Source organism: Castanea sativa, chromosome 6 (assembly GCF_040712315.1).
Source record: "Castanea sativa cultivar Marrone di Chiusa Pesio chromosome 6, ASM4071231v1".
In the NCBI taxonomy this organism is placed as follows: Eukaryota; Viridiplantae; Streptophyta; class Magnoliopsida; order Fagales; family Fagaceae; genus Castanea; species Castanea sativa.
Window position 1 is genome coordinate 10,597,461 of NC_134018.1, and position 24,923 is coordinate 10,622,383.

General features: G+C 36.3%; 2 protein-coding genes and 1 long non-coding RNA gene across 8 annotated transcripts; 2 read left to right on the forward strand and 1 right to left on the reverse strand.

The window, feature by feature from the left end:
* The first annotated feature begins 339 nt into the window (after positions 1 to 339).
* LOC142637852 (uncharacterized) lies at positions 340 to 9,825 on the forward strand. Of its 2 annotated transcripts, none has more exons than XR_012844917.1 (4): positions 340 to 498; positions 973 to 1,080; positions 6,238 to 6,315; positions 9,657 to 9,825. It is a non-coding gene; the product is annotated as an uncharacterized LOC142637852 (long non-coding RNA). The 2 variants fall into 2 exon arrangements; XR_012844916.1 differs by having other exon boundaries at positions 9,654 to 9,823.
* A 3,535-nt stretch (positions 9,826 to 13,360) lies between these two features.
* On the forward strand, positions 13,361 to 22,333 carry LOC142637851 (uncharacterized). 5 transcript variants are annotated; one of them, XR_012844914.1, is made up of 8 exons: positions 13,361 to 13,423; positions 13,506 to 13,639; positions 14,740 to 15,472; positions 15,568 to 15,925; positions 16,531 to 16,593; positions 18,110 to 18,813; positions 18,909 to 19,263; positions 22,202 to 22,333. XR_012844914.1 is itself a non-coding variant. In XM_075811808.1 (6 exons), exons 2-6 carry the CDS (start codon positions 13,618 to 13,620, stop codon positions 18,918 to 18,920), a joined length of 1,188 nt encoding a protein of 395 aa, XP_075667923.1. In that variant the 5' UTR covers positions 13,361 to 13,423; positions 13,506 to 13,617; the 3' UTR covers positions 18,921 to 19,406. The 5 variants fall into 5 exon arrangements, 1 of the variants encoding a protein (XP_075667923.1); XR_012844913.1 differs by lacking the exon at positions 22,202 to 22,333 and adding an exon at positions 19,453 to 20,079; XR_012844912.1 differs by lacking the exon at positions 22,202 to 22,333 and having other exon boundaries at positions 18,909 to 19,406.
* On the reverse strand, positions 20,605 to 23,557 carry LOC142639423 (uncharacterized). Its single transcript, XM_075813609.1, has 2 exons — positions 22,214 to 23,557; positions 20,605 to 21,799 (listed from the first exon to the last, which is right to left on the reverse strand). The coding sequence occupies exons 1-2, from the start codon at positions 23,239 to 23,241 to the stop codon at positions 20,605 to 20,607; spliced, it is 2,223 nt and encodes a 740-aa protein (XP_075669724.1). The 5' UTR covers positions 23,242 to 23,557.
* Between the last annotated feature and the right edge of the window lie 1,366 nt (positions 23,558 to 24,923).

The following is a 24,923-nucleotide window of genomic DNA, read 5'->3' on the forward strand; positions in this document are numbered from 1 at the left end:
TAAAGGACAATCCGGTAAAAATGTAACTCTCTTACTAAAATATTGCCTAAAAAATAGAATCACTCTCTTATTAATTTTTAAATTAATTTATTCACTTATAAGTTAGATTTTTAAAATAAAAATTATATATATATAAAATAATTAAATACAAAATTTTTTTTCTACAAAATAACACCACTACAAAAAAAAAAAAAAAAAAAAAAAAAAAAAAAAAGTCTTTCAAGGCTAGTTTAAATTGAATGGAAATTAGAAGCAATAGAGGCGAGTAAAAGCGGCTTGATTGAAAGTGGGACCGCAAACGCTCTTTTGTTTATCACGTGTGTGGCTGGCAGTCAAGTAATAATAATAAAATTCTAAAAGTTGCGTAGGTTAGAGAGCAGAGGTTGTCGTTTGTCGAACCAAAAAAAGAAAAAGAAATCTATCTTCCTGGCTGCAGCCTCCAGGGTAGGATCTCATCCACTCTCTCTCAATCGGGATCCAATTTCATTACTATGGAAGGTTTGATCAGTTTATTTTCATAGCCGTGAAAAGTTTTGATTTTATTCAGATCTAAGTTACTATGCATAGTCGAGTAATAATGATTCCTATAGAGATTTTATTGTACGATTTTGCTGTTTTGAAGTTTTATATGAGAGAAGTTTTTGCCTTCTGTTTCGTGTTTTTTATTTAATTCTGGCGAATTTGTAGTTTGAGGGAACCCAGTTGGAAAATTTCATGAAACAGATCTGGGTTTTTTATGAATCATGAGGGAGTTTATATGTATGTCTACATGAGGGAGAGGGTTGGTTTGGGTTGTAATCAAAGTTTAAAAAAATTTATGCAGAGATCTAAAGTTTCATTTTACAAGCTTTGATTTCCAGAGCTTTTTTCTGTAGTTCTTGTCGAATTTGGCCCTTCTAAGTTGATTTTCTTTTTCTTTTTTTCTAATTAAAAAAGAAAAAGACTTTGATGTGTAGATCTTCTCTTGTACAGAACTATTGACCAACAAAGGAGGATGAAATTCAACATGCTAATGCTATGACTCCTTGGCCACTATGAAGGACTAACTCAAACCATGATTCCTAGTTCATAGCTTTCCAGGTGATTCTCTAAATTCTTGATTTTGGGCAGGTCTAGCCTTCTAGGTCTGATATTTTTATTTTGACTTTTGGTGCTAACTATTGTCTGGAGAGTGAGAATGATAGATATGTCATATGTGCAGTCTTGCTTATTACTTCATATTTATTTTCAGAATTTCAGATTGTTATCTTATTAGCGGGCATTTGTATGGCTTGGTGATTATCATGCTGTTATGTGACAATGAGTTCTAGCTCAAATGGCACCTCCTTCCTTTGTAAGAAACATGCGAGTGACTATGTAACCTAAAGATTTTTTGGTTTAAATTAAAAGTAAAAGTTATGGTCTCTCCTCGCATAGTATTTGTGGATATAGGGCTTTATATTTTACACGTTCCTTTCTCTCCAAAGAGTCCACATCAAACAAGAAGGAATAGCCCCCAAATTACTGAATATGCCTTTTTGCCACAAAAACCTGGCCATTTTCTTAGTAAATCATGCTCCATCTTAGGCATAAATCCCCACCAGTCTTACACATACTACATCAATCCATAATAGTAAACAGCTTTTCTCAAATTATGTATTGTTAAAACTTTTTTTTGATAGGTAAGTTCATTTTATTTAAAAGAAAAAGGCACCATACAATATGATATATACCGTAGATGCTTGGACATGAAAAGTACAGGTATCAATGAAATTCATTAAACTAGATGTTTAGTGACCACTAAGTGAAGTCATCCCACCAAACAGAGTACGTTGCTCCATGATTGAATTCCGCGTTTTTGAAAAGTAAGTAAATTCTATTCAAAAGAAAAAGGCACCGTACGGTAGATGCACCATACACATACCACATCAATCCCATACACTGTATATGCATCAAGGGTCACGAAAAATACAAGTAACAATGAAATCCATTAAGCTAGTCATCCCACCAACAAAGAATGTAAAAGGATGCTTCTTAAAGAAAATAGAAGAATAAGTTTCATTTCCACCACAAATTGTTCCGAGCCTACAATAGTCTTTAAATCCTTTCTTTCCACAAAGTCCCCATGACACAAAGAGGCGTAGATTTCCAATTAGGCCCTGCGCCATTTCAAACAATTAGTCTTTTCCAATTAAGACATTTTCAGTTGGTAGATGGATTTAATATTTGAAATATAAAGAAGTATTGGAGATAGATTAGAAACTTACTTTTTTCTTCATTTTTCTTCATTAACTTCTTTTAACCTCAATCTAATTTAACTATCTGAATCTTGGTGTTTGCTTTGCATGCTATGTATAATTTTTTTTCTGCACTTGTAAGATTAATAAATCTGGTATATCTGCTTGACAATTGTTGTGCTGGCATCTTGTTTGATTGCTTCTCCTTGACATTAAATCATTGACCATCCTTATGATTGTTTGGGCCAAGTTCGGTTAACCCATTACTCATAACTCATAACCCATATCCCATATCTTATAATTCATAAATCACATTTGTTACTCAATTTTGTCCTAACTCAGACATGGTGTGTTTGGCACTCCAAATCCTATATTTTTTCTCTTACAAAAACAACTTTTAGCACTTTTGCCTATTGTGTGTGTCAGAACGATAATGTGTCCTTTTGTTATTTCACCTGCGTGATTTTCTCAAAACCCACAAACAGCAAAGGAAGGGAAGGGAAGAACCCAGTAAAACGCTCTCTCACCTTCTCTCTCTTGATCTGTCTCTGTCTCCCCTGGATCCTGCAACTATACAACCAACCATGGCACCAAACACAATAACACTACTACAATATCCTGCCTAGCTCCCAAGAATCCCATAATACTCATTTTTTAAGCACCCACAGATTCCTAATTCTGCCTATTATGCAATCCCAACATAAAGGTTTCAAAGGAGGAAAGCAAACACAAAACAAATTTGAACCTAAAGGACAACACTTCTTCAATAACAAACCCAGAACGGCAGCATTTTCTACAAATGCTCTTCCCAATCTGTAGAAACCAACACCCTATCAATCGTGGACATTGAAGGATTATCAGTGCCACTAAACCAAGTACATTGCCCTCCCTCAAGAGGCAAGTCAATCAAACTAAGATCCTCAATGAATTGAGAGAAATCTAACATGGCCATCAAAAACTAGTACAACCCAGCCTCTCACTTGGGAAATGAATTACATTAAAATCCCCAATACAACACCATGGAATATCCCAATGGTGAGGAATCTCAACTAACTCATCCCAAAGTAAACCTCTCCTGCTATCATCGTTCAGTCCATACAACCCCGAACAAGCCCAATCAAACCCATCTTCCACTCCCTTCTGGTACAAACTGAATAAGAAATCACCATATCTTCCAATCTCTCAACCACCCTTCTATTCCACATAACCAGAATCAGCAGCTGTATCATCTGCATCCATAGCAATCAAATCCGTATAAGAACAACTCCATAAACTACTCTCCAATTTCTGGTCTATTCCACTCAACTTTGTCTCTAGCAAACACACCATGTCACCCTTCCACTCTCTCAATAAATTATTTACGACTAGATGCTTTTTGGGGTTGTTCAAACCCCTAATTCCTTGAAATAAGTTTTAATTTCATTAATAACTAATCAGCCAACTCCATCACCCTTCCACTCTCTTAGTAAATTCTTTACGACTAGATGCTTTTTGGGGTTGTTCAAACCCCTAACGTTCCAAGAAATAAGTTTTAACTTCATTAATAACTAATCACCCATCCCTATAAACCACCAACCACATGAAAACACAATCTTACGTCCCTTCATGATTGACCATGGAGATCAGATTTCTCAACTACCTCCCTCCTTTGGACTTTGGTCTCACACTGCGACGAATGGTGCCCTCATCTCCTTTGGATACCTTAGCAGCTGCCATCTCCCTCTCTATATTAAGTATCATGGCAATAATAAGCCTCTGATGACGATCCAACAACATTCCAACCAACTTACAAAACCCACGAATTCTAAATTTGACCCATCTAGACACCTCCAAATTCCCGTGAAGAACCTCTGATACTGCCACATCCAACAGAGTGGACACGGCCTTGCACAACATAACAATTGACATATCAGTGGGCTCTCCTCCTCCTTCCCCGATTCCAACAACCAAATTGAACCAACTTCTAGGAATGGCAACAGTCTGGTTCAGGCCCGAACCCGGCCCGTTTAATAAATGGGTTTTTGTTGTTGCACCCAAACCCGCCTTGTAGGGCCCTGCGGGCCCCGTCTAGCCATGCCAGATTTGGGCCCAATCTGCGGCCCAATAAAAAAAAATTAATTGAAGCCTATAACGTGGCCCAGATTTGCTCGGATTCAAGATTCAAGCCCTGAAACGTGGCCCAAATGCCAAATCAGTCCAAATCATTGGACCAATACAAACCTATAAATCATAAATCAATAAATCACCTGATAATTAAAAATCTATAAATCAATAAATCATAGCTAAGTAAGATCATAAATCAATAAATCACCAAGCTAAGATCAACTAAGATCACTTGCTAAACATAAAAATAAAATAAATCCAACAAGTCCAAGAAATATGTCCAACAGGTCCAAGAAATTAAAAAGCTGCAAAATAAATCCCGCAAGTTTAGGATTATTACAAACCACCAACTTAATCCCAACAAGTCCAAGAAATTAAAAAGCTACTAAATTAATATAACAAGTCTAATCCTTCACAGCTGTGACACAACTCCCATCCACTTCATTAGGCTTCCCATCATCAAGAATTGATTGAAGTGAACAATCTCCTAGCATTGTTGAAGAACCTACAACAACAATGGATTAAAAAATGGAATAAACTTCATTAAATAATAACTAGCAAATATAAAAATACAAGTTTGATTTCATCACTGCGTTCACAACAAACACAAAAAACAATAAACAGAATTTCTTCCACTGCATTCACAACAAGCACAAACAAGATCATTCAAAAATTTATTCTGTTACAATTTATTTTTATATAGCTTTAAAAAATTGGTTTAACAATTTATTATCTTCTTCACTTTCAAACAAACAATTTATATTGTTGGTATAGCTTTAACTTCTTCACTTTCAAATTCAAAACAGAAAAATAATTAAAAAAAAAAAAAGTTTAGTATATTGTTGATACAGAAATAGTCAATCTGTTTCTTTTTCTTTTTTTATCTTATCTAATTTTCGTAGCAGATCTGTTTGTTTGCCTAGAAAATAGAGGAAAATAAAGGAAAACCAAAAATACTTAACGTCATCTCCTTATCTTTTCTCAGCAGTCAAACAAGTCATTAAATGAAAACCAAACCAAAAATGAAATCCCTAGCTCTAGCCTCTCACAAAACAATTACATTATTAAATTTGAATCTAAAACAAAACAAGCACAGTGAATCAAATCCTTCAGGAAACAACAAACAGTTTTGAGAGTACGTTTTTTTGCATTTTTTTTTAGAAACAACAAACAGAGCCTAAATGCTTATAGCAAGTCTGTTTGCCTGACGAGAAAATTGAGGAAAATAAAGGAAATCAAATTCTAGGCCAGACAGACACAGTAGCGTTAGAGTACAGAGTACGAAACTGTGATGAGCTTGAGGGCTGGCGGTGACAGAGCTTGAGGGCTGCTGGTAAGATTGAGTGACGGCCGGCGGTGATAGAGCTTGAGCGTGAGACTTGAGAGTGAGTGAGAGTGGGAGAGGAGAGGGGCGGCTAGGGTTGGTTGGCTGAGTGAAATGAGAAAATTTTAGGGTTTATAAGTTTATATATATGCTAGGGTTTTTTGGTAATTTTAATTTTAAGGGGGTGGGGTCCGGGTATGGGGGCATTAGAGATATGACAATCTGATGTGGACAAATAGACTACAAATGGAACGTATTTATGTATGATGTAGATGACTTTATTCTCAAAAATCTGTCGTTATCAATGATATCATGAGTTGTATATTCTTTGTTAACAATCTCAGTAATAAGCTATACATTTGACAAATTAATCAGTGGCTAATCAGTGGGTATCACCAATATCTATGTACTCCTTCATCTAGACTTCCACTTAATCAAAAAAATGAATTGTTAGATTTTTTTTTTCTTCATTCTCATACGCGTTTAGTGTTTATTTCACCTTCTTGAGTCATAATGGGCTCAGTGCATAGTATGCCATCAAATATCTATTCAGTGAGGCTTTAGTTAAATTGACCTGGTTTTTCTTTTTTGCAGTCGGTGTGATAAAGTTACCACCGCTGGTTTTTCTGAACTTGTGCAGAATTGCCATTCACTAGAGCCACTAAGATGCGGGTACACTCTTGTTCTTTAACTTTTTTAGCTTTTAGAAGTTTCAGTTTGGCTAATTCTAAAGTCTGAGCTTTGTTGCAGAGCCTTTGATTATTTGTGTTGTTTTAGGATGCAACTAAATTAACTTCACTTCTTTTTCTTTTCATTTCATAACAATTGAGAGTAGAAGGTACTAATTTTAGTTGATCTTGGTACCTGTTCAAAGGTGCATTGATGCTCGAATCTGGTAACAAGATCTTTCTATAGATTTTTTAAGAAAGATACTCTAAGCTATTTTATATGTGGACTATATTCGATGAAAAATGCTTTGTTAGTACGTTGGTGCATCATGAAACTTTTAAAAAATAGAACATAGGAAAAGCACTTGTTTTAAGTTCCTTAAGGATGTGAGAACTCACACTTTTAAGATTTGGTTGAACACTCCTACGATATGGAATTAGCTTCATGAAATAAAGATCTGTGATTAATTTTGTAATTATAAAACTTTTGATTTGAAATCTTTCTATTTATTTCATCTGGCCGGGGTATTGCCAAAACCTGGACCCGACCTGGACCTGCTTCGGGTTTATATAAAAAACCCAGACCTGACCCTACTGTTTATCGGGTCAGGTAAAACCCGGCCCATTAGGGTCGGGTGGCACGGATCGAGTAACAATTGCCATCCCTACCAACTTCCACATCACCCACCTTAGTGTCACCCATGTTTGTTTCGAAATTAGTCAACGCCAAAACATCCGAAAACTACCTCTGATCTGATCCACCCTGAGATTCAAAACCTACAAATTCTGACACTTACTGAATCTGGGCGATCTCCCCAGCCACCAAATAATCAGTTCGCACCATCTCCCCATGCACTAAACTCCTCAAATGAAGAGAATTCACCTTTCTCCCAGTAACCAACACACAAACTCAGAACATAGGGATCTGCCCATACTCTTTGTGGCCTAGTTATTATCGCCAGCCACCAGAATTTTGGCGTCAGTCTGTCGAATTCCGTCATCATCCCAGACGCATTACCTCCACCCTCAACGAAAGTGTGATCTGTTTGTTTGGTTTTTACGATATGTTGTTTACAAAGCCTGGTTTGACACAACCCTGTTTTTGGGCTTTCACCTAACTCTCAAAAACCACGGTCTACACAAAGGCTTGGGTTTATATTAGTGGCTCCACCAAATCATTAAGGCCAATCAAGCCCAAATCTGCTTCTGCCCCTTTCTGCCCATACTCTCGGTCTATAAATGAAGTAGCTTGGTTAGTGGGCTTAGTTTCTAAGCCCACACCATCCTTTTGCTCAAGTTGCTCATGGCCCATTATGGGCTGGATAACTGGATGATTGGCCCGATAAATTTGTTTGACTCGACCTCTTTGGAAACCCCAAGAAACTGCCTTATTAAGCACGACAGTAACACCTCTCTTAAAATCTTGAGTTTCCCATAGTCTACGCTTATTTTTTCCTTTTGAATTTGAACCAAACTGTAACAGTGATCTTTTTTGAAATGATTCCGCTGATTTGGAGGGGATATTAATGCCTAGACCTATCCCAGCACCACCGCCCTTTGCTATCCCCTCCGCTGCACCTTCCTTCATCCTGCCATTCTGACCACCATCTAGCTGCTTCTGTTTCTCTATATTCTGCACCAAGGAGGCCTCAACCTTAATGGCTGTTTCCCCTTATTATACAAAAGCTTTGGAACAGACCCATCCACTCCCTTCCGTTGATCCCCCCTTAACCACCAAGGTGAAAGAATGAGAGACAGGGACATTGGCCTGCTGCATAATCTGCACCCTAACCCAAAACCCCTCCACCCCCTCATCTCCTTACTTTCTGGAATAATCGCCAATCTCCTATGTTCACTGGCTTTGAGTTCAGTCTCAACAATATACCTTCCAAAAGTATTTGAACACCATTAACGTAAACGCAATATCACCCTCTCTAAACGTAAAGAAACGTTTGGGATTGCTTCCTAACACTGTTTGTTTAATGTTATCCAGCAGCCATTGGGTTGCCTTCTTTCCCATAAACACTGATCTCAGATAGTACTTAACCCTCTCATAACTATGTAACGCAAAAAATGTTCCCCTTCCACCAGAAGTTGCAAAAACTTGGCTTTAATATAAAAATTACAAACACCCCCATCTAAATATGACAATCAAGAAAGGGTATATACAAATCAAAACAAGTATTGGAGATGGAGATGGACTAGAAACTTACTTTTTTCTTCATTTTTGTTCATTAACTTCTTTTAACCTAAATCTAATATAACTATCTGAATCCTGGTGGTTGCTTAGCTATGTACAATCTTTTTCTGCACTAATGAGATTTATAATTCTGGTACATCTGCTTGACAATTTGTCGTGCAGTGCTTCTTGTTTGATTGCTTTTCGTTGACATTAAATCATTGACCATCCTTATGATGGTTTAGTTTTTCTGTTGTTGGATGAAAAATTTCAAGAATTTTTTACCAGATAAAAATGACAAATAAAATTTTTGAAGACATGGGGGAATTGGAGGAGATTGATATACAGAAAAATAAAATTGAGTGGGGAAAGTGTATTAGGATTAGAGTGAAATCACAAAGCCATTGATGAACGGAAAGATGGTGAAGATTGGTTCGGATAATCTGGTGTGGGTTAATCTGTGTTATAAGAAGCTCCCGACATTGTGAGGGACCAACATCCCAATAGTTTATTCTTGTCAGAACAAAATTAAATGAGATGGAGATAGAGCGGAATAGGCATAGAACCGGCTTTGGATCAACTTTTGCGGTTGGTTGTTAAGGATAGATGAGGGGGATGGTGTTATGGCGAGCTTTGGTGAATGTAACAGTGATGAATTATTCATGTCACCAGATTGATATGGTGATGGTGGATGATTTAGCACAAGGTGGGACATGAAGATTATCTAGACAAGGGGGATGGTGGTGTTATGGCAGGTTTTGGTGAATCTAAGAGTGATGAATTATTCATGTCAGCATGTTGATATGGTGATGGTGGATGATTTAGCACAATGTGGGACTTGTAGATTAACTAGACGAGGGGGATGGTGGTGTTATGGCGAGTTTTGTTGAACCTAAGAGTGATGAATTATTCTTGTCACCACATTGATATGGCGATGGATGGTTTAGCACAATGTGGGACACGAAGATTTACTGGTTTCTATGAGCATCATGATCTGTCTTGACGTGGCAATGAGTTGGGAAATATGAAACCACACTTGGACTTGTTAAATTGTGTAACTATGGTTCACATACACCACATAACATGTTTTTAAACAATTAGGGTTCCTGCTTTTAAATTTAATCTACTTCTGCGTTTGAATTTTACTTACTAATTTTTTGCAGCAGCAACATCTTGCCCAGCAACAGCTTCCTGGACAGCAGCAGTTTTCTCGGCAGTCTTATCAGCAACACCACTTGTTTCACCTGCCCAAGAGAGAGATACATATATATAAATTTTTTCTTTAATTAAAAAGAAAATTAATATATTGCTCCCATATTAATTTATTACCTGGTGCTATAGCCTTGGAGCTGTAAATGATTTGTTCCCCTTCTCTAGTTAATCCTTTTCTTGACTTAGCTAGATTATAAATTGAATGATTATATTAGTTATTAAAATATACTGTTTGGAACTCAAAAGTACAAAAAAAAAAAAAAAAAAAAAACTAAACTCAATTATTTTTATTGACTAATCGACTGCTTACTGAGAGATTTGTCAGGAAAGTAGTTTTTCTTATCTGCCAGAGGAGCTGAGTAGGAGTAGGGGCTGTGTGTGTGCTTGGAAATGTTGGCAACTGTTTTGCCGCATACCAGACATTTTCCTGAATTTCCCATCCTATATTAACAAACTAATATTAGTTTGATAGTAATTACAGAGCAACTAAATGAGAAACAAGAATGTCAAATTAACAGATTTTTCAAAGCTTAGGGCAGGGACGATGTTTTACTCTTCTAATAAAAAGTTTCTCAAATGAAAAATGTTCACTTATTTTTATTAGATAATTCTCAAAAAAGAAAAAAATTTAATAGATTAAAATGACAAAAATGCCCTCAATTCATTTTGAAGATTTTTTATTTTGTTTTGTTTTCTTCAATTGAGTTGGGAAATTTACACGTCTGAGTGGGTGGGGCGCACATGTTAGTTAAAGTGAAGATATTGACATTAGCCTTCTAAAACACATGAGAGTGAGACTCACCAATCAATAAGACACGAGATGGTATCACATGTTTCGGGTGTAAATGTCATCTGAGTCTCACGCACGTGTAAACAATATAGTATAATTTTTCATAAGATAGTGGGACCCACATATAGTGAGAATTTTTTTTTTTGAACAAGAATTTTCCCTCTAATAAGCTGTCCAAAATAAAAAATTTCCCCCAAATTAAAAACTGAGCTGTTCTTCCTGTTTCTTTGATGGCGGGATACGAACCGCCCTCGTTCTCCCTAGGACTCGATCTGGGTCTCGATTCGGAGCCCCAAATAGCTCCGGACAAACACCCGACCCAAACACCGGCTCCCCATGACGAAGATTTCGGACCTGAGGTCATGGACTCGGATCCTGAATCCCGGCCTGAACCGCCCCGGATCCTCAAGCGCCTCAGGCGAGGTCCTACCACCACCCCGACCACCAAAACGCCGTCGTCTCATGCCGTTGACGATGACATTGAAGATTTCTCCTCAGAAGACGATTTTCTTAAAGGTAATAATCAAGTGTTTATTTTGATAATAGACGATTTTCTTTGTGTTTGTGTGTTCTTTTGTTAGGGTTTATTTTGATTTTGAATTTGATTACCCAGTAAAGTAATTTTGTTTAGCTTAATTGTTCTGTTATTTTATATAAATATGATTTGTGATTTGTTGGTTCACATTTCAGTGCTATGATTTTGTGGAGACCAATTTAGTTAAAGAAAAAAAGACTTTGAATTTGGCTTAGAACTAAAATCAACTTCTCTTGGGAGTGATACTTGAGAATTTGTGATGGTGAGACTGTAAAATGGTAGGTTGGGTCCATAAGAATTGTCTGTTTTGCAGTTTCATGAGAGGGGCCAAAACAAAAAAAAGAGGTGAAAATATACTATTGGGTCCCTAAAATTTGAGTCGGATTATATTTTATTCAATGAGATTTGGAAAGGTCATTTTTAGTCCTCAAAAAATTGTCAGATTTATAGAGTTTTAATAATGGAGCTCATGTGGGTTTGCTGAATTCTTTCTACGTAAGCAAGAAAGACTAACTTGATATGTTTGCAATCTTTTGAGGACTAGAATGTTTTGAATTTCAGGGACTACAATAGAACCTAACCTAAATTTTAGGGTCCAAACATTATATCGCCAAAAAAATGTCTTACCTAAGACCTTTAATTGTTGCTTAGGTACTTCCTTTGACGACGTTTTATGCACTTTGAATGCTGTCGTCTGTTCACAAGATTATCAATGTGTTCACCATCTGCATTTGGAGCTCCTGAGTCTCTTCTCAATCCTAATCTATATTTTTATAGGAATAATCATTGCATAGTCACTGAAGTTAATCTTAAGTTATAATTATTGAAAAAAAGAAGTGAATCTTAAGTTATATTTTTCACTCTCCATTTTTGGCTGACCTTTTTTATTATCAAGAAATGATAACTGCTTTTGACGAGGATTTATGGAAAGTATTTCTGTCCAACAAAGAGTTTTGGCATTCCAACACCTGCTTTTGACGAGGTTTTTGAAGAATACTTCCAATCTCTGAAGGATAAGAATGTACCCCAGAGACCGAGTCATGCAGGCACTAGTAACAATGGCGGCCATCATGGAAATACAACTAACAGCCAAAATGATGAACAAATATGGGATTCAGATGACCCCCTTCCTCCTGCTCATCACTATTTTTTCCATCATGATCCAAGGATTCAGAACTTAGTCCGCAATCGCTTGCCCAGCTTTTCTCCACTTGGTGTCATTAACAACAGAAAATATCAGCAGCCTAATGCATCAGCAATCGATTACATGTATATTGCTTTCCATTTCTTCTATTTCTGTTGCTCTTGCATTTTATCAACTTTATTGCTTGTTATATCATAGTATGTCCTTATTGGTGCTTCAGGAGACAATTTAACAATGAAGAAGCTTCCAAACGGCAGGCAACTCAGAAACTGAATGTTGAGAAAAGCAGCACAAGGGGAAGAAATAAATTGAAAAAATCAAATACTGAAGATGTCGTGCTTGCTTCTGGAGGTTGGATGGACCCCAAGCAGAATGCAACTCAGAAAATCAATGTCAACAGGTCAACAAAGGGAAGAAGTAAATCAAGAAAATCACATGCCAAAGAAGTTTCACAAGCTCCTGGAAGTTGGGTGGAACCAAAAAGCAATGCTAGCACACCAATGGATGCTGGCAAAAGACGGGTTCAAGCAAATGGCGAGTCTGCAGGTCATTGGTTTACAAACTCAGATGGAAGGAAGGTGTGTTAAATTACTATTGGCTTGTTGATTTGAATGAATTTTATTAAGGTTATGGTTAGTTGCAGATTGGTTTCATATATTTGCTCAGTCACTTGATGTTTGTCCACATAACCAATATGAAAGTTCTGCGAGTTGATTGAGTATAGGCAGGTTGTTAATGATCCTGTTATTATAATTGAAATCTTGCAGGCAACGATGTTTGCCTGTCAACAATAGAGATTCTGCACTGTCTTATTATTACATCTAACAAAGAACACAATATTAGTTTTTTGTGTAATTGTTATGGTTGACTTCATTTTACTTGGTGGTTGTATATTTTTTTTGTCCTTTTACATTTGTATAGGAAATAATTGGCACACATTGCTGCAGGAAACCATTTTCTTGGCTGTGAACTTGTGAAAATCCATTCTAGTTGGGTAAATATCAAACCACACTTGGACCTGTTAAACTGTGTTACTATGGTTCACATACCCCACAGAAACGTGTTCTTAAACAATTAGTATTTGCTTGGCTACTCCTGTATGATCTATTATTCAAACATGTTCTTAAACATCTGTCTCCTGGACTTTGATAATTTACAGGCTTATGCTAACCATTAAATTCCACTGCAGGTTTATGTCACTAGAGGTGGGCAGGAATTGACTGGTCAAAGTGCTTATAGGCAATACCGGAAGGTACATCTAAATACCCCTACATTCATGGTTTTGGTTTTCACCTAATGTCAGTTAAATATACATTGAATATACTTGGTTACAGGAGAGTGGAGCAGGGCTGTTTAGGAAGTCAAGAAAGAGAGCTAGTACCAAGAAGAGAAAAGGCTGAAGCACTATGCAAGGATTTTATCCATTTATTACCTTTAACTTGTAGAATGTACTTGGAGGACTTGTATTGTAAGTGGTTCTATTCATGAAATCCCTACTTCACCGTAGAAAATCTTTAAATGTAATACTGCCTTTTACTGGAAAATTGCTTCACAACGTAAATATGTTTGAGATGTGTGCCAAAAAACCACGTTCTTAGAGCATTCTCACCAAGAATGCTATAAAATACAGCATTTAGCATCTCAAAAAGTTACTTTATTCATTTTAACAACTCACTTTATAATACACCCAACATCAAAAGTTCTGTTATTTTACTACTTCATTTAAATATTCTTTTTTTATTACACAGTAGACTGACTTGCAGTGAAATGGCTGCCCAAAAAACTTGCATGACTGAAGAATATTGACTAGACTCACCTCATCTGCCTCTTGTGTTTTATTAAACAAATATATATATTTTTTAACATCTTGTTACGGTGGGCTGCTAGAGATAGCAGCGCACTATGGCTAGCTGTCAAAATTTATAGCATCTATCACCTTTGATGTAGTGTGCTTTTTTTAAATTAGATGTTAAAAAATAACATTTATAGCATTTGACACTTTTAACGAGAATGCTTAGATTCTCACTGAATAACATTCATTTACTCTACACCAAACCATAGAGTGAGAAATCCATCTTATGACAATTAGGGTTGTTCAACTCTACAAACTGTTTGGCACTAGTGAAACCACACCGAGTTGATTGGAAACGGCAGATTTTTATGTTAGTTGTGGTGATCAGCCATTGACTATTACACTGACTACCTTCCCCTCCCCTCTATCCTTTCTCAAAAAAAAAAAAAAAATTAGTGCCATTTTTGCAAAATTCATGTACATCATCACGCATTTTAAAAATGCCATGTTACACTGGTTTTCTTATTCTGGTTAGGTGCTCCTTTAAGGATGCTGAGTCTCTTCTCAATTGTAATATGTCATTTTATAGGAATAATCATTGCATAGTCACTGAAGTTAATCTGAAGTTATAATTATTGAAAAACAGAAATGAGTCTTAAGTTATATTTTTCACTCTCCATTTTTGGTTGGCCTTTTTTATTATCAAGAAATGATAATTTGAGTTTGAATGTTTTTTTAGTTCTGCTGCTGGACTAATCTTACTAAATTTTTGGCAGATGCACATCCACCATCACAGTACCAATCTATGTACAGCAGTTCAAAGATCCCATTGCATGGAAGTGGGGTCTTAACCGCTAAATCATCTAGCCAGTTAAACACAAGGAAAAGGAAACAGGTTTCTGATACCTCAGCTTCTGCGGGTTTGGAGACGAGCCGCAGTGAGTTAATATTCCCAAGATTAACTCAGAGTCCTCTTCGAATGTTCCAGTTATTTGATTCTGACTCTGATGATCCGCCTAGTTGTGACAATGTGAGCGGAGAAGTTCGTAAAATTGGTCAGTGCTCAAAAATTGGTCAGTGCTCAACAGGACGACAATCAAACTCTGACCATTCTGCAACTTTGAGTGAACAAAAGAGAAAAGAATCAGCTAACATAAATCAAACTGAGGATTTATGGAAAGATTTCTGTCCAACAAAGGGTTTTGGCATTCCAACACCTGCTTTTGATGAGGTTTGTGAAGAATACTTCCAATCTTTGAAGGATAAGAATGTATCCCAGAGACCGAGTTATGTAGGTTCTAGTAACAATGATGGCCATCACAGTAACATCCAAAATGATGAACAAGTATGGGATTCAGATGACCCCCTTCCTCCTGCCCATCACTATTTTTTCCATCATGATCCAAGGATTCAGAACTTAGTCCACAATCGCTTACCCAACTTTTCTCCACATGGTGTCATTAACAACAGAAAATATCAGCGGCCTAATGCATCAGCAATCGATTACATGTATATTGCTTTCCATTTCTTCTATTTCTGTTGCTCTTGTATTTTATCAACTTTATTGCTTGTTATATCATAGTATGTCCTTATTGGTGCTTCAGGAGACAATTTAACAATGAAGAAGCTTCCAAACGGCAGGCAACTCAGAAACTGAATGTTGAGAAAAGCAGCACAAGGGGAAGAAATAAATTTAAAAAATCAAATACTGAAGATATCGTGCTTGCTTCTGGAGGCTGGATGGACCCCAAACAGAATGCAACTCAGAAAATCAATATAAACAGGTCAACAAACGGAAGAAGTAAATCAAGAAAATCGCATGCCAAAGAAGTTTCACAAGCTCCTGGAAGTTGGGTGGAACCAAAAAGCCATGCTAGCTCACCAAAGGATGTGGGCAAAAGACGGGTTCAAGCAAATGGCGAGTCTGCAGGTCATTGGTTTACAAACTCAGATGGAAGGAAGGTGTGTTAAATTACTATTGTCTTGTTGATTTGAATGAATTTTATTAGGTTTATGGTTAGTTGCAGATTGGTTTCATGTATTTGCTCAGTCACTTGATGTTTGTCCACATAACCAATATGGAAGTTCTGCGAGTTGATTGAGTATGGGCGGGTTGTTAATGATGCTGTTATTATAATTGAAATCTTGTAGGTGATGATGTTTTCCTGTCAACAATAGAGACCCTGCACTGTCTTATAATTACATCTAACATAGAACACAAGATTAGGTTTTTGTGAAATTGTTATGGCTGGCTTCATTTTACTTGGTGGTTGGATATTTTTCTCGTTTTCCTTTTACATTTGTATAGGAAATAATTGCACACATTGCTGCAGGCATTTTCTTGGCTGTGAACTTGTGAAAATCCATTCTAGTTGGGTAAATATCAATCCTCACTTGGACCTGTTAAACTGTGTTTCTATGGTTCATATACCCCACAGAAACGTGTTCTTAAACAATTAGCATTTGCTTGGCTACCCCCATATGATCTAATATTCAAACTTGTAAACATCAATCTCCTGGACTTTGATAATTTACAGGCTGATGCTAACCCTTACATTCCACTGCAGGTTTATATCACTAGAAGTGGGCAGGAATTGACAGGTCAAAGTGCTTATAGGCAATACCGGATGGTACATCTAAATACCCCTACATTCATGATTTTGGTTTTCACCTAATGTCAGTTAAATATGCATTGAATGTACTTGGTTACAAGAGAGTGGAGAAGGGGGGTTTAGGAAGTCAAAAAAGAAAGCTAGCACCAAGAAGCGAAAAGGCTGAAGCATGATGCTTAAGGATTTTATCCATTTATTACTTGTAACTTGTAGAATGTACTTGGAGGAATTGCATTGTAAGTGGTTCTAGTCATGAAATCCCTACTTCACTGTAGAAAATCGTAAAATGTAAAACTGCCTTTTACTGGAAAATTGCTTCACAATCTAAATATGTTTGAGATGTGTGCCAAAAAACCACATTCTTAGATTCTTACTAAATAACATTCATTTACTCTACACCAAACCATAGAGTGAGAAATCTGTTTGGCACTAGTGAAACCACGCCGAGTTGATAGGAAACAGCAGAATTTTATGTTAGCTGTGGTGATTGGCCGATGATTATTACACTGACTACCTTCCCCTCCCCTCTATCCTTTCTCAAAAAAAAAAAAAAAGTGCCATTTTTGCAAAATTCATGTACATCATGATGCATTGTAAAAATGCCATGTTACAACCAAAACCCATAGCCATAATTAAACCCACAGACAAAATCAAACACCAAACCACCACCAACACAGCCACCAAACCACCATTTCAACCACAACCCATAGTCACAACCAAACCCACAAACAAAATAAAAAACCAAACCACCAACATAGCCACCAAATCCATAGCCATCAAACCACCACCACAGCCACCAAACCCATAGGGAAAAAAAAAAAAAAAACCCACTACCACTACCATAGCCATATCAAGAGGAGAAGGAAGAGATAGAGATCAGCGGAAGGGGTGGAGAAAGCTGGGTTGGCGAGGTGGGTTTGGGGTGGCTGGGCAGGCAAGATCGGCAAGGTTGAGGGGAGATCAGCGAGATGGGTCGGCATAGGGGGTGGGTCGGAGTGGGGCTGGCGGCTCAGCAGCGAGTCTGAACTAGCAGCTAGGTTGGCGGTGGAGGAAGAAGAGAGAAAATGAGGAAGAGAGGCCGAGTGAGTTTGAGGAGAGAGAGGGCAATGGGACGAATGAGAAAGAAGAGGAAAAAAAAAAATTAAATATTACTACAAGAGTGAACACACAAATATAAATTTATTTTTTATTTTTTACATTTGAGTTACAATGCACGGCCAAATGTAGCTGATTAACAGTGTTGGATTTACACTGGTTTTCTTAATCTGGTTAGGTGCTCCTTTAAGGATGCTGAGTCTCTTCTCAATCATAATATGTCATTTTATAGGAATAATCATTGTATAGTCACTGAAGTTAATCTGAAGTTACAATTATTGAAAAGCAGAAATGAATCTTAAGTTATATTTTTCACTCTCCATTTTTGGTTGGCCTTTCTTATTATCAAGAAATGATAACTTGAGTTTGAATGTTTTTTTAGTTTTGCTGCTAGACTAATCTTACTAAATTTGTGGCCAATGCACATCCACCGTCACAGTACCAATCTATGTATAGCAGTTCAAAGATCCCATTGCATGGAAGTGGGGTCTTAACCGCTAAATCATCTAGCCAGTTAAACTCAAGGAAAAGGAAACAGGTTTCTGATACCTCAGCTTCTGTGAGTTTGGAGACGAGCCGCAGTGAGTTAATATTCCCAAGATTAACTCAGAGTCCTCTTTGAATGTTCCAGTTAATTGATTCTGACTCTGATGATCCGCCTAGTTGTGACAATGTAAGTGGAGAAGTTTGTAAAATTGGTCCGTTCTCAACAGGACGACAATCTAACTCTGACCATTCTGCAACTTTGAGTGAACAAAAGAGAAAAGAGTCAGCTAACATAAATCAAACTGAGGATTTATGGAAAGATTTCTGTCCAGCAAAGAGTTTTGGCATTCCAACACTTGCTTTTGACGAGGTTTTTGAAGAATTCTTCCAATCTCTGAAGGAGAAGAATGTACCCCAGAGACCATGTTATGCAGGCACTATTAACAATGACGGCCATCATGGAAATACAACTAACAGCCAAAATGATGAACAAATATGGGATTCAGATGACCCCCTTCCTCCTGCTCATCACTATTTTTTCCATCATCATCCAAGGATTCAGAACTTAGTGTGCAATCACTTACCCAACTTTTCTCCACTTCGTGTCATTAACAACAGAAAATATCAGCAGCCTAATGCATCAGCTATTGATTACATGTATATTGCTTTCCATTTCTTCTATTTCTATTGCTTTTGTATTTTATCAACTTTATTGTGTGTTATATCATAGTTTGTCCTTGTTGGTACTTCAGGAGACAATTTAACAATGAAGAAGCTTCTAAACGGCAGGCAACTCAGAAACTGAATGTTGATAAAAGCCGCACAAGGGGAAGAAATAAATTGAAAAAATTAAATACTGAAGATGTCGTGCTTGCTTCTGGAGGTTGGATGGACCCCAAGCAGAATGCAACTCAGAAAATCAATGTCAACAGGTCAACAAAGGGAAGTAAATCAAGAAAATCACATGCCAAAGAAGTTTCACAAGCCCCTGGAAGTTGGGTGGAACCAAAAAGCCATGCTAGCACACCAAAGGATGCTGGCAAAAGACAGGTTCAAGCAAATGGCGAGTCTGCAGGTCATTGGTTTACAAATTCAGATGGAAGGAAGGTGTGTTAAATTACTATTGGCTTGTTGATTTGAATGAATTTTAATAAGGTCATGGTTAGTTGCAGATTGGTTTCATATATTTGCTCAGTCACTTGATGTTTGTCCACATAACCAATATGAAAGTTCTGCGAGGTGATTGAGTATAGGCGGGTTGTTAATGATGCTGTTATTATAATTGAAATCTTGTAGGTAACGATGTTTTCCTGTCAACAATAGAGATTCTGCACTGTCTTATTATTACATCCAACAAAGAACACAAAATGAGGAGAGAGTGGGCAACGGGATAAATGAGAAAAAGGAGAAAATAAATTAAAAGAGAAAATAAATTATTTAAACATTACTACAAGTGTTACATTTGAGCTACAGTACACAGCCAAAAGTAGCTGTGTACTGTAGCTGAGAAGCCAAATCTTTTTGGTTGTCTCCACCAATGCTATTACTATTAGAGGGCTTACCTTTTCAAAGCTTAATGAATGGTTTACATGCTGCTTGGGAGGTGAGGATAAGATGACAGTTATTGAGGGAAGTAAAAGATTTGCAAGTTTTTTTTTTTTTTTGAGAAACACACACAGACACATATATAGGGGAAGAAGAATGAGATAAGGGAATACATTTACATGCTAACACCAAAACTGCATGCGGCAGTTAGTGTAGTTGGATGTTAAATTTCTATGAGATGTTGATAGTTCTTAGAGGCATAGCTGCCTTTTATTTGGAAATGTAATTGGCATGTAGCATTTATTTTGATTGTTTTGGATTAAAAAAATAAAATAACAAATTCAACAGCTTGTTCGATTGCTACGGCATCACCATTTATTCCAGGAAATCACTATTATTTTGTTTTACATTTAGTGTAGTTATTTCATGCCACTGATAATTTCACACTTCTAAGTAATTGGTGAACTGTTAGAACATTATTCTCTCAAATTCTCAATGAACTGCACAAGAAGAAATTCGCTTTTTAATGGGTTCAATCAAAATTTGGTACAAATAATTTCATTAGTTCTATAATAAAAAACAAACTCAAAAGAAAATTAAGCAGCATATTTTAAGTAATAGGTAACTCTTCAACATTCGGCTAAAAATATAGAAAGCAACTCTTGAGCATTACCATGAACAATAGTTGACGTTAATTTTTTTTTTTTTTTAATTTGGAAAATATTTATTGAAAGAAAAACCAGCAACTATATATGAACTAGATATACAGTCAAAGCAGAAACTAGGTTTCGCCGCACAGCAGCTACAAAAGAAGCGGGACCTATTGACTCAATGCAGCATAATTTACGTTGAGCTATGCATATACATCTCAAATTCACGCCAAAATAATCTCTTTAGAATTCTCTAGCACCACTTAGGTTCGATCCAGCCACATCGCAACTTTTCCCTTGAGCCATAAAAGTTAACATCCTTACCCTCAAAGGAATGAAACTTATTTGTCTCTAGTGAGAAGAAGACCATGCTTTGTCCACAGAATATAGGAAAGTAAATTTTGTTTTCCATTCCAGGAGTTTTTGCCTTTACAGAAAATGATGATGAACAACTCAAATAAAACATATGATTTTTCAAATTTTCAACTCTAATCCAGGTCATTTTAGATTCATTCAATTTGAAAACTTGTACCCATTTCCTCATATTACCCACAAATACTGAAAAGAGCTCGCCATCACATTCCACTAGATAATTTTGGTCATAACCACTCATGCATGGTGGTTTAGGTTTAGTAAGAACTTCCCAAGTATTCTCACCATCATCGTTTAACTTCAGAATTCCTAAGTTTCCTTTTTGACCCAAACAATAAAATGCTCCTCTATAGAAAATCGGGCTATTGTAATTAAAGGAAAAGTCAGCATCATTAAACTCATTTTTATGCCAATGGTTTAGGTCGACGTCCAAGTCTTGCCCCAAGCTAGAAGAGTACTCTACAACAAACTTCGCATCAGATTCATTCTTACTCAAATTAACAACCACGCATTCTGAAGAGAGTGGGGAGGAAGAGAAGCCAATGCAAGAGAAATCCAGAGCTCTACCCATATTCTCTGCCAACGGTAGAATGGCTTGTGTGAATGGATTGAAAAAGAAAGTTAACATTTCACCTAAAAAGAAACGTGATTTTTCAGCTACAGCTATTAGCAACCAACCATCCTTTGAGCCACAAATTATACCTCCTTTTAGTACTTGTGGCAAGTTGATGATATACTTGTCACCATGTTTTGGGTCAATGAAAGCACAAACACTTTCATTCTCAAAAAACACCAGCCATGGAGATGATAAAGAAGGGTTTTCCACCTTCTCCATGGCAATCCTCCATTGGATCGGAGGTGCTGCAGAATGAAAGATTTTACAAGTAGCACGAAAATGCAAATAATCAACTAAGATGAGACGCTCGGCAATCACTTTAACCATGTCGAAATGAAGGGCAGATATATCATTTGTGGACTCCATGTCCTTTAAATCATTCTCTCTTCCATAAACCTTCCCACTCTCTTGATCTTCTGTATTAATTTTGTGCTCGTCTTCTTTTATTGTATTTGTTAACCTATATAAGCACGAACTTATATCAGCAAGGAATAGAAGAGAAATAAATAGATAAAATCAACAAAATCTATATAGCAAATAAATCATTCGAAGTGTTCAAACATTCAGTAGATATAGATACCTTACAAAATTGCTATTACTAATAAAAGCATGAGCAGTTTTTTTATGAACAATACTACTTATCTCTTCCTTTTTGGATGTTTGTCAACTTTATGTAGTAAATTTTAAGTTCTTCAATTATAAAACTAGTTTGTACGGTACTTACCATATATGACTTTCCATTAGCAAGCAAAGATTATTGACAAACAAGTATAGATTCTGATATATATAATTTTTTTTTTTCCAATTATGACTTTCAATGTGCAAAAATATAGACGTTGACAAACAATTAGAAGTTTCGCAGGTGAAGCATTACCTGAGATGAGGCATAATCCAAACCGGACAAGATCGCTGTAGTCTTGGTAGATTTAGAAAAGTTGAGGAAATCGAAATCGTTCCATCTTCTATGTTGTACGAGTACAATTTTTTGTAAGTATCATCACCATGTAAAGTAAAATATACACGATTTGCCACATCTGGGTCAATTACAGGGATGGAAAACGCTTGCTGATCAACCCTGTCCGAAGGCAAAAAAAATGCCCGGTCCTTAGCAGTTTCTACCTGTACCCACTCTTTGTTAGAAAAATTTAATCTATGGATCCCAATTGCTAAAACGCCTGTCAAACTTTCATCCTTATACTGTATTTCAACTGTGAATAGATCGCCACAAGATTCCATCAAGTGCACATGTTTCGGACGAGCTGACCGTAGAAAGACATTTAGGGGCTCGATTTTAAGGCCGTCCCGATGAATTTCATGAATTTTTACAAGCTTCCTGCAGCAATCACGATAATTTCCAAACGGTGTCCATACTGCATACAAATTACCATCGCAGCAAACAGGGCTCATTAGTAGATTAGGCAGTACTGTCGGCACCATCTGTTCTTCCGCCAGTCCTACCTCCTTTATTGTTCGTTTCAGCTCATCATAATAGCATAACTCGGTCCATTCTTCATCGCCAAGTTCACAGTATAAGATATTGTTCGTACGGTGAAAAAATAAGATGACCTTGGAACCTGGTTTGCTTGGAGGAGACGTCAAGATGCAATCTCTAATAGCTACTTCAGGCATGCACGGAAGTGTTATTTCCTCCATAGTTACAGGATTCCACAATATGAGGCAGAAATCTCTACCCAAATATAAGCACCAACCGTGACAATTAGCCCATAAATACCTATTTTGCAACGCTGGGATTCTACGTATGCGTGTTTCATTGGGATTTGATATGCTGCAAAATATCTGCCTCTTATTGTTATCGCCAAAGGAATAAACAAGCCAAGGATAGGGTTCAGGCGGAGGCGGACGATGCTGTTCTTCCTTCTTTGCTGCCGATTTCTTCTTCATGATGAAAAGTAGACTTGCAAATTAAGGGTCAAGAATTTAAAGAGTTCAAACTTAGTGGTGTTTGAGTTTGAAAGACTCCAAGTCCTTGTTTATATAGGCCGGGTCTAGAGTCCTAGAACTTGAAGGATTCGGATTCCCTTCTGTCTAGGAAAACTAGGATCTCTCATGAACTAGGGCGTGTTACCCAAGTTGTTGATTATATCAGATTACATAATCAAACTCCATAAGGCCTCCCACCTAGCCGAAAGAAAAATATGTTTTCTATTGGCCAATAAAATATTTTGTTAATTTGTTTTACATTATAAAAAATTTAATCAGTGCCCAAAAATTTTAAATTTTAAAATTTATTTTGATACTAATTGTTTAGATTTTTTTTAAATAAAAATTTTAAAATATATTTTATATAAGTAAATGAAAATAGCCCAATTAATGTATTAAATTATATAAAAATGTTAGATTCTTTTCTCTTGCATGTTTTACTTATAAAATATTAACTAACAGTACATTTTTGTGAAAGCTAGAAAAAATTATCCAAAATTATAATTAATTAAATCCTATTTAAAATTGATTATGTTCTAAAAAAGATTAAGTAAATTAGCGATGGTATCAATTGAAGGATTTGACTTATCTCTAACATTTTTTAATTGGAATCTCCTTTTGTTTTAATATAAGAAACTGTCACATCACCTACTAATTACTAAATAGAAGGTAAAGATTAAAATCTCACTACCACTTGTCATTATATACTTAAAACAAAAAGAGAAGTCTAGTTGAAAAAGTACTAGAGATATAAGTCAAACCACCAACTAAAAAGAATATATTAGTGAAACTATGGGGAAATTTATGTGGAAAAAGAAAATAATATTTTATTTTGACCATTAGCCACATCACCTTTTTCCAACCATTATTTAATAGTAGAGATTATTTTGATACAATACTAAAAGGTTAAGACTAAACTAACACATGTAGCTGGTTGGGGACCAAATTGACATATATCCCAAAACCGAGGGACCAAATGTGTAATTTACCTAAGAAAATATCATATAAAGAGTTAGTTATTAGGACTATTAAATGATTTGCTTCTACGACCCATATAAAATAGGCGAAAACACTATTTTAATCCTTACATTTTGGTGTCATAGTCAATTTGGTCTCTACATTTTAATAACAGTAAATTTGGTTTCTACTAGTTTTAACTTGTAGTCAATTTGGTCTCTACCGTTAACTCGCTAACGAAAAATGCTTACGTAGCTAACGGTGTACACAGTTGGCACATTTGATACTGACGTGGCAAATAAAATAATATTTAATAAATATTTTAAAATGCCACATTGGCATTTCTCCAATTTTAACACAAAAAAAATAATTTTAATTTTAATTTTGCAATTTTAAAGGTGGAAAAAAAAATAGGAATCTTTAGAAAAAGAAAAAAGAGCAAAAATTTGATAGGGACAAATCCAACTAAATTTGTTTATAAAAAACCTAGAGAAAGTGATTTATCTTAGCCTGTTTTGTCAGTTCGATAATTCCACAAAAGGTGTCGCTGCACACCTAGTTTTTCTTATTGAAAGATACATTTTCTTGAGGAAAATCGCTTACAATGAAAAATAATGCCGTCCATGCTTTCTTATTGATCATCTGGTAACCTAGAAAACTATTCCTATCATAGCCATTATAGAAAA

Coding starts and splice junctions, on each gene's coding strand:
- LOC142637851 (XM_075811808.1), top strand. CDS start 13,618: ATGTACTTGGAGGACTTGTATT. Junction 15,473..15,567: donor GCATCAGCAATCGATTACAT/GTATATTGCTTT, acceptor TTGGTGCTTCAG/GAGACAATTTAACAATGAAG. Junction 15,926..16,530: donor CAAACTCAGATGGAAGGAAG/GTGTGTTAAATT, acceptor ATTCCACTGCAG/GTTTATATCACTAGAAGTGG.
- LOC142639423 (XM_075813609.1), bottom strand. CDS start 23,241: ATGAAGAAGAAATCGGCAGCAAAGAAGGAAGAACAGCATCGTCCGCCT. Junction 21,800..22,213: donor TGGATTATGCCTCATCTCAG/GTAATGCTTCAC, acceptor GTGCTTATATAG/GTTAACAAATACAATAAAAG.